Raw genomic sequence first — 13,474 nt, 5'->3', positions numbered from 1 at the left:
TTTTTTTTTTAAGATTTATTTATTTACTATATGTAAGTACACTGTAGCTGTCTTCAGACACTCCAGAAGAGGGCATCAGATCTCATTACGGATGGTTGTGAGCCACCATGTGGTTGCTGGGACTTGAACTCTGGACCTTTGGAAGAGCAGTTGGGTGCTCTTACCCACTGAGCCATCTCACCAGCCCTGGCCTTTTTTCTTTTTAAGAGTTCTTTAACTTTAGTTTAAAAATGACAAAGTAGCTGGCTGGGTCTGTGACGGTGCCCTCCTGTAGCCCGGCACTTGGGAGGGAGGTAGAGGCAGTAGGGTTTGGAGTTCAGGGTTGTCCCCTGCTACATAACAAGGCGGCAGCATAGGTCATGACAAGAACCCGTCTTGAAAGAGAAAGGAGGAGTTTGGTGGTAACTTAAGAATCAGGCCGCCTGCTCTGCTTTCCGGAAGGTGAAAGCGTTCGCCGCACACACCTGTCACGTACAGTTTTGATATTTTATTGTGGATCAGCCAACGAGCCTTAGTTTAAAAGCTCTAGGGGCTCATGGATGGTTGCTCGTGGACTCGGGCCTAGAACTTGTTAGAATGCTTGCTGGCTGTCCACCATGCTGGCCAGCATTGCACTTTCAGTTGCTGTCAACTCAGAACATTTACCTTCATAGGCAGCACAAAAGGCCCACTCCAGTCAGGGTGCTAGTGGGACTTATGTAATGAAAGAAAGCGTCCTCAAACAGACAGTGCTTCAGAGAGGGTCTTCCCTGTTTCTCTGGACACAGTTTCCTTCCAGTATCGCCTATGAGGTGGAGTGTGGGGCAGATTTGCAAAGCTGCTCTTTACTGTATAGCTTTCATCTTGTTCCCATCTGCAGTGGTACTGACATAGCAAGGGTGTATACTTTCTCTGTAAAATACTGCAAGGTGGGGCAGGAGACATGGTGCAGCTGTTGAGAAAGAGCTTGTACTGTTCTTGCAGGGGACTGATTTCTGTCTTCTGCACCCACAACAGACAGTTTACAGTCCCTGGAACTCTAACTCCAGGAGATCCAATACTCTTGGCCTGTACATACCTGTACATATGTGGTGTATATAAATTCACTCAGCCTCACGTACAGATATATTAGTAATACTAATAAATAAATCTTTAAAATATTGCAAGAGTACCTCTCCGTATGTAGCTTCTCCCTTATATCCTTCTTACAATCTTAATTTGTGTGTGTGTGTGTGTGTGTGTGTGTGTGTGGGAGGCGCATTCATGGGTGTGTGGAGGCCTGAGGTCATTGTTGACAGTCTACCTCATGGGCCTGAGAGATGGCTCAGTGGTTAAAGCACTGGCTGCTCTTCCATCCTTGATTTCCAGCATGTACATGTCAGCCCACAGCTGTCCATAACTTCAGTTTTTGGGGGCCCTGACACCCTATTCTGGCCTCCACAGATTCAGATGGGGAGATACACAGATACAAATGGGGCACACATATCTACAGATAAATAAAACACCAATACACATAAGAAAAAGTAAATCTTTAAAATAAAAATATTCTTAGAAATCTATTTATCTATCTATGTATCAAAAGTCTTTCTTACTCTCTATTTAATTAGTTTTAAAGCAATGTTTTTGAGATAGGATCTCCCCATGTGTTCTTGGCTGGCCTTGGAACGTACCATGTAGTCCAGGTTATCTTTGAACTCATAGAGATTTTAGTGTACAACAAGAATGTTGTCAAGGGGATTTTCCGATTCAGTTTCTGACATTAAGTGACAAGTCTGGAGGAAGGTCACAGTAACCACTTTATTCCTTTGGGATGGGAGAGGCCCTAGGTCTGGTTGCTTGCTGCTGGCTTGGGTATTTAAAGGTCCCCTGGGTCCTCTTCTTTCTCCCATTGGTCCTCTTAAGATACCTGCCCCAATGCCTTCCAGCTGTTTCCCCCTGAAATGTTTCCCAGAACCAGAAGCCACCATGTCAGTGGCTTCCCTCTGTTTCTTGCCCTGTCCATCTGTATACTGTCACGCCCCTCCGAGTGCTTCTGTGCACTAGTTTCGAGGTCCTGGTCTTTGTAAATCATAGTGAATCTTGGCCCACACTCCTCTGTTGTCTTCTCAATCCCTTCATGAATGAGCCAGTGTCTATTCCACTGTTAGTGCCTCCTGTGTTCATCCTAGGCTTGATGCCCACAGCAGGCACAACTCCCTGTGCTTGAGAAGGTCATGCTTAGCCCCAGAGGTCAGCCTAAGTGTGAACCTATCAGGGTGGTTGTGTGGATTCCTCCGTGCCAGTTTTAGGCCTATTCCCTTCAGATTGACATAGTTCCTTCCAAAGACATGCCCATGAAAAAACAAAACAAAACAAAACAAAACAAAACTAAAACTTTTTTGGGGGTAGGAGTTTGATTCAGGGACCCTCTAACCATAGCCCTAGCTGCTCTGGAAGTCACTTTACAGAGCAGGCTGGCTTCTGGCTCAGATCCACCTGTCTCTGCCTCCCTAGTGCTGGGACCAAAGGCGTGCGCCACACCTGACTCAGAAAAACCTGACCGGCCTTTGCTCTTAATGTGGTTTGCTCAGTTTGAGTCTGCAGAGAAAGCACTATCGCTTCCCCTAAAACGGAGAGAAAATGGATAGCACAGCTCCGTGGACTACTAACACTGTAAGGCATAGTGGTGCGCTCTTAAAGTCAAATCCCAGGAGGCGCCCAGCGCCCGGCAGCCTGTGTTCCTAGTACGACCTAAAGGCATATACACCTACTAATGGAACCAGCGCGGCTCTAAACCCTGCCACTTAGTCCCGGCCTCTCGAAGGTAAGCTGCCCTGGGCTTCCCTGGTCTTACAGCTCAATGGGGATGGCGCATCTGTGCACTGACTACTGATGGGCCAAGGATCACGCTGTGTGACAAGTAGACAGCTGCTCCCCTCAAATTTTGGTCCTTTGATCATTGTGTAGAGGGACCAGGTAACAGGGTGCATGCATGTGAGATGGACGCTTGGACCTTTATACTCACGTCACAGCTCCTGCCCGTGCCTGCACCGAGTCTTTCCTCACCCCAAAGCCTAAACTTCCTTGATCCCTGTCTGCTGTTACACTATACCCACACATGCATTTGTTGACAGATAGACTAGGTTTTTGGCTAGACTTTGCATATTAGAAAGACAATGCAGGTTTTGTTTGTTTGTTTGTTTGTTTGTGATTGTGTGATCTTAGTTAATATTATACATCTAAGTCCACCTATTTTCCTGAAAATTTGATTATTTTTTCTTTTTTTTTTTTTTTTTTTTTTTTTTAAATTTGGTTTTTCGAGACAGGGTTTCTCTGTGTAGCTCTGGCTGTCCTGAAAGTCACTCTGTAGACCATGCTGGCCTCGAACTCAGAAATCCGCCTGCCTCTGCTTCTGGAGTGCTGGGATTAGAGGCGTGCACCACCACGCCTGGCTGATTGTTTTTTTTTTTAGAGCTGAATAGTATTCGTGTGTGTGTGTGTGTGTGTGTGTGTAGAAATTTTGTTTTTTATGTATTGATGGACAACGAGTCTAATTCTAATACTTTGCTGTATGGAACACAGCAGCAGTAAACATGGAGGCACACACATTTCTAAGCCAGGGTGTAGGGTTTTTCTGGATATCTACCTAGGAGAGAGGTAGCTAGGTCATATGGTAGCTCTGCTTTTAATTTATTGGGAGATCTCCAATGTGATCTCCACAATGACTGTATTACTTTGTGTCCTCCCCAACAGGGACTAAGGATTCCTCTCTCTCCACATCTCTGCAGCATTGGTTGTCAGTTTGGCTGCTGACAGTCATCCTGACTGGGCGAGGTGCTGCCTGAAGGGGTTTTAATTTGTGTGATGGGTAGTGATAGTGAACACTTTTAGAAAGACTTATTGGCCATTTGCGCTTCTTCTTTTGAAGTCTATTCGTTTTATTTGCCCCTTTGTCGATTGTCAGTTATATTTCCTTGCTACTGAATTTCTGCAGTTCTTTGTGAATTGTAGCTATTCTTCCCTTGCCTGCAGCATAGCTGAGACCGGCTCCCATTCTGTGAACTGGTTGCTCTGTTGGTTGGTTCTGTTGCTGTACAGAAAGTCCTTGGTTTTGTCTCGTCTAATACTTGGGGTTAGTTTCTGTGCTACTGGTATTCTATTAAAAACGCTCTTGCCTATCCCAATATCAAACAGTATCCCCTGTTTTCTTACAGGAGTTTCAGGCTTTATTTATTTATTTAAATTGGTTTTTTAAATTAATTAATTAATTTATTTATTTTACATTTTTACTTATTAGTGTGCACCAGAAGAGGGCATCAGATCCCATTACAGATGGTTGTGAGCCACCATGTGGTTGCTGGAAATTGAACTCAGGACCTCTGGAAGAGCAGTCAGTGCTCTTAACCACTGAGTCATCTCCCCAGCCCTAAAGTAGGCTCTTACTATAAATAATATCAGTTAAAAAAAAAGTAGATCATAATTGTCTCACTCAGTATCTCCCCCCCTCCCCCTTGGCTTTTTGAGAAAGGGTTTCTCTGTGTAGCCTTGGTTGTCCTGGAACTCTGTGGACCAGGCTGGCCTTGAACTCAGATCTGCCTGCCCCTGACTTCCAAGTGCTGGGCCTAAACATGTGCAGCTCGCTCAATGTCTTTTGTGTCTATCTCCATTAGGAGATTTTAACCTGTGTCAAGGAATGGATGTGGCCAGGAAGAACCCGCCATAGCCTAACATAGCCTACCCAAGCACCAAACTGTTTAGTACTTCCATCTTCTCATCCTCACGGCCCCACCCAGAATTAAATGCTAACTTCCCCCCTACCCCCAAACAGCAGGTGCTGTTTCAGTGTAACAGCACCTGCTGTCCTGGAACTGGCTTTGTAGGCCAGGTTGGCCTCAAACTCACTGAGATCCACCTCCCTTTGCCTCCTGAGTGCTGGATTAAAGGTGTGTATCACCCAGGCCTTTTTTCCCCCGGTTGTCCAGGCTAGTAAAGTCTGCTTTCAGCCCAGCTTCCTGAGCAGCTAAGATTACAGGGTTGAGTCACGCAGCCTGACTTTTACTTTTCTTTGTGAGGCACTGGTGAGGAGTGGGCATGCTGAGGTAGGCAAGGGTTTCATCCCCGAGCCACACTTATATGGGCTCAGGATGCTGACCTGTATGTAGCTCTGGGGTGGGGGTGGGGTGGGGCGTGATTCTTTGGCCTTGGGCAGTGGTCTGGATGCTGACTGGATGCAGATGTCAGTTTGCTTGGAGAGGCTGGGGATGGGAGGCTCTGTGCCACTTCCCGAGGAACTTGCATTCCCTCCTTTGTAGGTGGGAGCTGATGGCATGACAAACTACTGAACTCTTGGCAGATGGCACATCCAGGCTTTGAGTTGTTACTCTTGAAGCATACTACATTGGTTCCCGCTTAAACTGTGGGGCTTCTGACAGTTGAGTTCATTGTCTTCCAGTTTTTTGGCTACAAGTCCTCAGTTGAGGTGTGGCAGCCTCCCTGAAACTCCCAGGGAGGACTTTGGCTTGCCTCTTTCAGTTTCTAACAGCATCAGAGTCCCAGGTACTCCTCGACTTGTGGTGTAGTTCCAGTGTTTGCTTCTCTGCTCACAGGTACTCTCTCTGGGTCTGTTCACATTTCTTTCTCCCTCTCTTAACACTAGTGGTACTGGATAACCGTCCTGATGACCAAAATGTCACCTATTGCCTTGTAAACACTCCGTCTCTGTCTGTTTCCATTCTGAAGTAGCGGGGTTATGACTGTAACACACCCCTCCTCCACTGGAGAGCATGATTCAGCCTCCAGTACGACTAGTCATTTACAGTCTGTCTTAGCGTTGTTTACCCTCAGACTTTATGAAGTGGCATGCAGCCTGCTGTGTGACCAACATCACCCTTCAGGAAGGGAAGTGGTACCCTTGCAGGAAAGGCTGTAGCTGACCAGCCAGCTTTAACTGCCAATTTCTGACTTTCCTCTCTACAGGCCATCCTGGTGTTAAGTGCTGTTGGTCTCAGAAGTATATGTTTCTGTTACCTGTGTCTCTAAGTAATAACATTTTGTGCTTCCTCATGGCATTTGAACGATACCTTCTCTTCTTTTTCCCTGTGTAGGGCTCGGTTACAACATGGGACTCCTGATTGCACTGGCCTTACTGTGCCTGTTTTCCTTAGCAGAAGCCAATTCAAAAGCCATTACCACCTCTCTCACCACAAAGTGGTTTTCTGCTCCACTGCTGCTGGAAGCCAGGTAAGGAGGGTTCCCTTCTCAGGATGGAATTCTGTAGATCTAGGGTCTGCAGTAAAGGGGTACTCTGTTCATTCGCATGTGTTAGCTGTCTGTAACCGTGCCCACTGTGCTCTGTCCATGGAAGGATGTACATGCACGAGGATGCAGACTCTGCCTGTCAGCTGCACAGGCAGGATTAGGGACATTGCACACAAGAAAAGACTCTAGGATTAATCCCAGCACTCGGGAGGCAGAGGCAGGTGGATTTCTGAGTTCGAGGCCAGCCTGGTCTACAGAGGGAGTTCCAGGACAGCCAGGGCTACACAGAGAAACCCTGTCTCGAAAAACCAAATTAAAAAAAAAAAAAAAGAAAAAAAGAAAAAAAAGAAAAGGAGAGGGAAGTGGGGGTGGAAGAGGAAGGAGCTGAAGAACCCACCAGGTCTTCCTGTTTAAGAATGCTCCTGTTCTGCTTTGTAATCTCCCAAATCTGGATACTTCCTTAAGTTTAGAGGTTTTATTATTATTATTATTATTATTATTATTTACTTACTTTTGTAGTAAGTCAGATCTTACTAATTTATATCAGCATATATATAAATTTTAGGTTTTTTGTACCACATAGTATTGTATTCCCTTGTATAGCTATGTTTGTCCTTGGCACTACATGAACCAATAGGGTGAAGATCACATGCATGTAATCCCAGCACTTGAGATGTTGAGGTAGGAGGATCAGGGGTTCAGGGTCATCCTTTGATATATATATATATAGGGTTCAAAATCAGCCTGTGATACGCTAAAATAAAAAGTTACCGTAAAGCTGGGAGTGGTGACGTATCTGTAACAGCAGCTAAGATGGAAGGATGGGTACGTTATGCAGACACTATCTGAAGACATCATCAGCACCCAGCAGCATAGCAGTGAGAAACTGGGATATAACTCAGTGGTAGAATGCTTGCTTGCCTGCCTGCCAGGTGTGAGCCTGTGTTCAGTCCTGAATGCTGCCTCGCCCCCTCCTTCAAAGATAGATGTAGCCACGAGTGATGGTATACACTTCTAAATCCAGCACATAGAGGGGCTAAGGTAGGAGAATTGTGTGCGTGAGGCTAGACTGGGCCACATAGTGATCCTCTGACACAAACAAACAAATAGGCTATCAATTAATTATATAAAATAATTAAGTCTTAAATTGATAAAATATGTGTTGAGTGATTTTTTTTTTTTTTTTTAAATCTTGGGTTTTTTGTGTTCTTTTGTCTTTAAAGACCAGGGTCTCATGCATCACAGACTTGGCTCAAACTTACTTTGTAGCCAAGAATGACCTTGAACTTGTGATCTTGCTTCTATCTACTCAGTGTTGGGATTGTAGCCGTGTGCTATCATGCCTGGTTTATGTGATATTGCGGATAGTGAACCAAGGATCTCAGCCGTGCTAGGGAAGCACTCTTAACATCTGAGCTGCATCCCTGGCCCCTTGAAGGATCTTAGGACGTACACATGCCCGCAGAGCTGAGAGAGCACGACTGAAACTGTCAGTCTTAATTCCTCCATTTTCCCCCGGTTTCTTTGATCACAGTTGATTAAGTAGGCTATGATGTTTGCTTCACCAGCTTCCTTACTACAGCATCTCCCCATTTCAGGCATCTCTGGCAGTTTACCATGTGGAGCTGTTACTTTCAGACCCCTTCTCCTGTAGGTGTTGGCAAACAGGTTGTCAAGGTGATGGGCCTAGGAGGCCCGTCTAACGGAGCTCTGTGTATTTGAAATCACTGCAGTTACCTCTACAGTTTGCTGAGGGCACCGTTCTTCCCTCCAGTCTCTGATGGTGGATTCCACACTGTCTCTGTGGATGAGGATGGACCAGGGCATGTGGCTGTTAAAGATCTTGTTTTCCTCCCGTCTAGCCCTAAGGGACCTAAAACATTCATGTGTATAATTTTAGATGTGCCTGATGATTATGAAGGGATTTTAGCTCCATGATTTTCCATGAAATGATATGTACATTTAACTGAAGTAAAATCTTGAATATTTTGAGCAGCTATAGTTACTATTAGAAATATGTAAATAACTATTATTATTAAAATTGAGGGCAACAAACATTTATTGTCAGATATTATAATGGCCAAAGGCTTTAGAATGATAGAGTTATTAATGAGTTATAAATCAAGTCTACTTGAATTTATATTGACTACTAGTCTAAGAAAATAAGCTTACCACCAGATTCACAGATTCTGGAGGACAGTCAGGTTGCTTGTAGGAGCACACTCTCTTGCTCTGTCTCACTCCTTGCTCACTATGTGAGGGACAGAGTCTGGCTATGTAGAGACGAGGCTAACCTCAAACTTGTGATCCTCCTGCCTCTTTCTCCTAATAATAATTATTGGGATTGTAGGCATGAGCTGCCAAGCCCAGCTAGCTCCCTTTTTATTTTGTCCATAGATGAAGACTTTAGCAAGTTCCTAGCAGCTTGCTCATTTGGAGCATGGTTGTAATCTGGGTGGCTGTGAGCAGGGTGGCTCTATCCAGGGTGGCTGTGGTCAGGGTGGCTGTGAGCAGAGTGGCTGTGTCCAGGGTGATTGTGAGCAGGGTGGCTGTAGTCAGGGTGGCTGTGACTAGGTGACTGTAGTCAGGTTGGCTATGACCAGGGTGACTGTGATCAGGGTGGCTGTAGTCAGGGTGGCTGTGACTAGGTGACTGTAGTCAGGTTGGCTATGACCAGGGTGGCTGTGATCAGGGTGGCTGTGAGCAGGGTGGCTGTGATCAGGGTGGCTGTGAGCAGCGTGGCTGTGAGCAGCGTGGCTATGAGCAGGGTGGCTGTGATCAGGGTGGCTGTGAGCAGGGTGGCTGTGAGCAGCGTGGTTGTGAGCAGGGTGGCTGTAGTCAGGGTGGCTGTGATTAGGGTGGCTGTGAGCAGGGTGGCTGTGAGCAGGGTGGCTGTAGTCAGGGTGGCTGTGAGCAGGGTGGCTGTAGTCAGGGTGGCTGTGAGCAGGGTGGCTGTGAGCAGGGTGGCTGTGAGCAGGGTGGCTGTAGTCAGGGTGGCTGTGAGCAGGGTGGCTGTGAGCAGGGTGGCTGTGACTAGGTGACTGTAGTCAGGTTGGCTATGACCAGAGTGGCTGTGAGCAGTGTGATTGTGATCAGGGTGACTGTGAGGACTTGCACCTGAGTAAGGGTTCTAGGTGCACTGAGAACAGACCCCTATGGGTGCCTTTTACTCTTCTGTTCCTGTGTTAGACTCATCCTGGTCCATCTCAACAATAGCAAAGGAGACACAGAGGTTTTGGGTTTTTTTTTCCCCTTAGTTTTCTGTGTATGAAGACTTTGAGCTATGATGTTTTATGGTGTGTCCTTTGCATGTCACTCATGTTATCCACGATTAGGACTGGAGGTGGCTTTCCTAGGTGCTCCTGTAGGTTGCACACCTAGTGCCAGAGAGCATTAAGAGTCCCATCCTCTTCTTCCCCAACTGAAAAGCAAATCCACAGATACTTTTACTCACTGGCATAGGAATACAAAGCTAAGAAGCACAACAAAAGAAAAGGCAGATTTAATTGTACTACACAAAGGATACCATTATTTGTAATAACACCTTCTGTTCTTTTCTGGGTTACTTCAATGGGTTTAATAGTATTAATGAGATGATTGCAATGTTAGGCCTTTGCAGTGGGATAGAAAATGTGTTTCAAGAAGCTTGTTTGTGATTGTGTGAGAAGGATTTAGCCCGAGTGAGTGCTTGCATTGTTATTGCTGTTGAGTATTGTGTTTTTCTCTTAGCTCATGAGTTGGTGGTTCATGTGCATATTGTGACTGACTTCTTAGTATCTGTTTTCTTAGAGTGTAAGCTATTCTAAGGCCACTCTTGTTTATATCAGTTATCAGACAGCTAGAAAAATATAAGTCTCACGGAGGCACTGAATTATCTGTTAATAATAATGGGCAATTCTTGAAACCCATTTTTAGAGAAGCTGTGCATTGCCAGGAACTGTTTCTAACTTTCCTATATTTCTGTGGCTAGCCATGGCTAGAGTGAGAGCTGTACATCCTGGTGTTGGCGAGTAATGGGCAGGCCTTGCTGTGGCTGGGGACACTGAGATCTAGGTCACCACCACACTGGGACTGGGCTTCAGAGTGACCACCCCCAGTTTACAGGAGTTGTTCATTCAGGCATGATGTGCATTTTACTTCAGGAACTTTAAGCCTCTTGAAGGAAAGGAAATTCAGAAAGACCATTATTTTAAGATAATAGTGTAATAGTAAAAGAGATAGGTTCTTACATTTGTTTTTGTTAGATGTGTACTGATTTTAAGGTAAAATTTGATGATCTTGAAAATTTGTTATTTCAGATGTTAAAAGCTTAACAAACTGCCTTTATCCTTCCAGAAATTGTTCTGGGGTTCATGTTTGCTTGGGAGAACCTCTAGCTGACACATTTGTTCTTCATAAGATCTCTCAGAAAGGATGTGAGTGGAACTGCACTAAAATGACCAGTTCCTAATTCTGCTGTCACGGCTGATGAGTTCTGCTAATGGCTTTCATAAGTCATTTGTACATTAGGGCTTCCCTATTCGCATAGCATTTTTATTATTCCAGGTTTCTTAAGAAATAGCTACTGAGTGAACATATTATTATGCTGTTACTAATAGCTAAGGAAATAATGAAGCTTATTTTCCATTAAGAAAATTCACATTAGGCATAAAGATGTATAATATATATTTATGTGTGTGTGTGTGTGTGTGTGTGTGTGTGTGTGTATGTAAAAGTGAAAGTACAGACATTTGGGAATGTAAATCTCCTTTTATTCTCTCTAGTAATATAGTTTGTGTTGAAAGATTTTATCGTCTCATTGCTGACATGTTCCACTTTTCTCCCAGTGAGTTCTTAGCAGAAGACAGTCAAGAGAAATTTTGGAGTTTTGTAGAAGCCACTCAAAACATTGGATCATCAGATCATCATGGTAAAATTGAAGCTAATACTTGTTTGACTTTGTGGTCTGGGGAAATGTTATAAGAAAATGGTCTTCTGTATATAATACATGTAACACGGCAGCTAATAGAACACTTTTTCTTTAATGACTACACTTGCCATGGTAGGAAGATTGATCTTAGCCCAGTGCACGGGAAACCCATGCTTTGCCACTGGGCTATTCCCAAACCCTCCTGATTTAGACCAACACATTATTTATTTTCCTTTTGAAGAGATGAGGTCTCGCTTTGTGAACTGGCTGATTACACAGTCCTACTGCTTCAACCTCTTGAATAGCTGGGGCTATTGGCAGATACCATTGTGTGAGCCACAAATCATTTTGTATGTGCACACAGTTTGTAACTGTGACTGCAAACCATTCTTTTCTTTCCATTGCTTTTGCTCTGTTGTGCTCTTTTGTTAATGTGCTTTGGGACTACTTAACGGAAATACATTTTATTGTAGATCATTTAGTATTAAGTTTATCTGTCTGTTTTGGTATGAACTAATCACACAACTGGCCTGTTTGTGTTAAGTGTGTTATCATTAAGTTAATGCCGCCAAGCATGTTTTTCAATATGCCTGTCAGTCACTGAATACTGGAGAGTCAAGATATCAAATTAAGATGTATCTTACATCGCTCAGTTTTAGTTTATGGTGTGCTTTCTTGAACATTTCTAACACAAAAGATGTAGTGTAGGCTATAGACATTGCTAGCCAAAGATGCTGATAGAGGAGATGCTCATGCACCACATAATGGTGTTCTGGTCAGGGATGGGTCACGTACACGAGAGTGGTGCCATAAGATGCCACAAGATGTCACCCAGTGAACTCTTAGTTGTCAGATTTGGGTAAGTGTACTTTATTGATTTACCTAGTAACAGAGTCACCTGATAGTGTATTGCTCTGAGCATATCTTCCCTCAGTGACATACATGACTGTCATTAAAATATTGAACACCACACGGGCAAGTGTCGCTTCTTACTGAATCAGAAATGGTTGGGAACTGACTACTGTTAAGTTAAATAGAATGGGTTACTTTGACATTTTTGCTAAGATAGCATTTCCATAGCCATCTGAATTTTATAACAGGAGCACATACAGATTTTGATCAGCATTTGTAAGTTTTAGTCATGTGGTCATGTAACTTAGAATGAACTAGAATTGTTTATAACAAATTATTTCACAGAGCTGGAAACACAGCTCAGTGGTTATGAGTGTGCATGGTTTTACAATGACCTGAGTTTAAGTCCCAGCTCTCATTTCCAGCAGCTTGCTGCTGCCTGTGACTCCAGCTCCAAGGGGATTTGATGCCTCTGGTTCTGAGAGCAGTCATGTGCATGTTCCAACACACAGACAAACACATCACTAAAAACAATAAGATAAATCTTAAAAACATATTTAACTTTTATGATTTCATATAATATGGGTTAAAACCTTAAGTCTTAACATTTGAAATGAAAAAAAATTTTTTTAAAGATTTATTATTATATATAAGTAAACTGTAGTTGACTTCAGACTCACAAGGAGAGGGTGTCAGATCTCTTTACGGGTGGTTGTGAGCCACCATGTGGTTGCTGGGATTTAAATTCAGGACCTTTGGAAGAGCAATCAGTGCTCTTACCTGCTGAGCCATCTCGCCAGCCCTAAAATGAAATTTTAATATAAACATTCTGAATAATGTTACAGGGATGTGAATTGATAAGAGCATGTTCATTGTTTCATTATTCATAGTTCTACAATCTAAAGATTGACATTAATTTCTATGAATATTTTGAGGTATTTCTCTTTTTTTTCCCCACATCCGATGATGCTAATGTGATATGGAACCTTTTATATTCTGCTTTTAAAATGTAAATACTGGGTCTAGGGAGATAGCTCAGTGGCTAAGGCACTTGCTGTGTGAGTGAGCCGGATGGCCAGCATTCAGATCCCAGAACCTTGCAGAGCCAGGCAGACACCATAGCTACCTTAGCACTTGAGAGGCCGAGAAAGGGATCACCAGATCAAGCTGGCTGGCAGCTGCACCTGGCAAATTCCCAGTGTCATGGAGAGAGCTTGCCTCTGTTGTAGGTGGAGAAAGGTTGAGAAAGATGCTTGGTTTTGGGCCTGCATACACATGTAAGTGTGTTCATGTCTCCTTGAAACAAGTGTGTCCACACACATACATGTGTGTATACCACACTCCACATGCCAACTCAATCTTTCCAATTGAAGATTTTAATTATTATTATTTTTTTTAAATATTTATTATATGTAAGTACACTGTTGCTGTCTTCAGACACTCCAGAAGAGGGCGCCAGATTTCATTACAGATGGTTGTGAGCCACCATGTGGTTGC

General features: G+C 43.9%; 1 protein-coding gene across 2 annotated transcripts in view; it reads left to right on the top strand.

The window, feature by feature from the left end:
• The window catches only part of Uggt1 (UDP-glucose glycoprotein glucosyltransferase 1), a 94,752-nt gene that overhangs the window by 2,057 nt on the left and 79,221 nt on the right, over positions 1-13,474 (top strand). For both annotated transcript variants that reach the window (XM_029538484.1, XM_021197311.2), the window contains exons 2-3: positions 6,063-6,198; positions 11,043-11,125. In XM_029538484.1, coding sequence (XP_029394344.1) covers positions 6,063-6,198; positions 11,043-11,125 — 219 coding nt within the window. The remainder of the gene's footprint in view (positions 1-6,062; positions 6,199-11,042; positions 11,126-13,474) is intronic.

The sequence above is a fragment of the Mus pahari genome, chromosome 5 (assembly GCF_900095145.1).
Source record: "Mus pahari chromosome 5, PAHARI_EIJ_v1.1, whole genome shotgun sequence".
NCBI lineage: Eukaryota > Metazoa > Chordata > Mammalia > Rodentia > Muridae > Mus > Mus pahari.
Note: the sequence above shows the minus strand (reverse complement) of the source record. Positions and strands in the feature narration are given on the sequence as shown.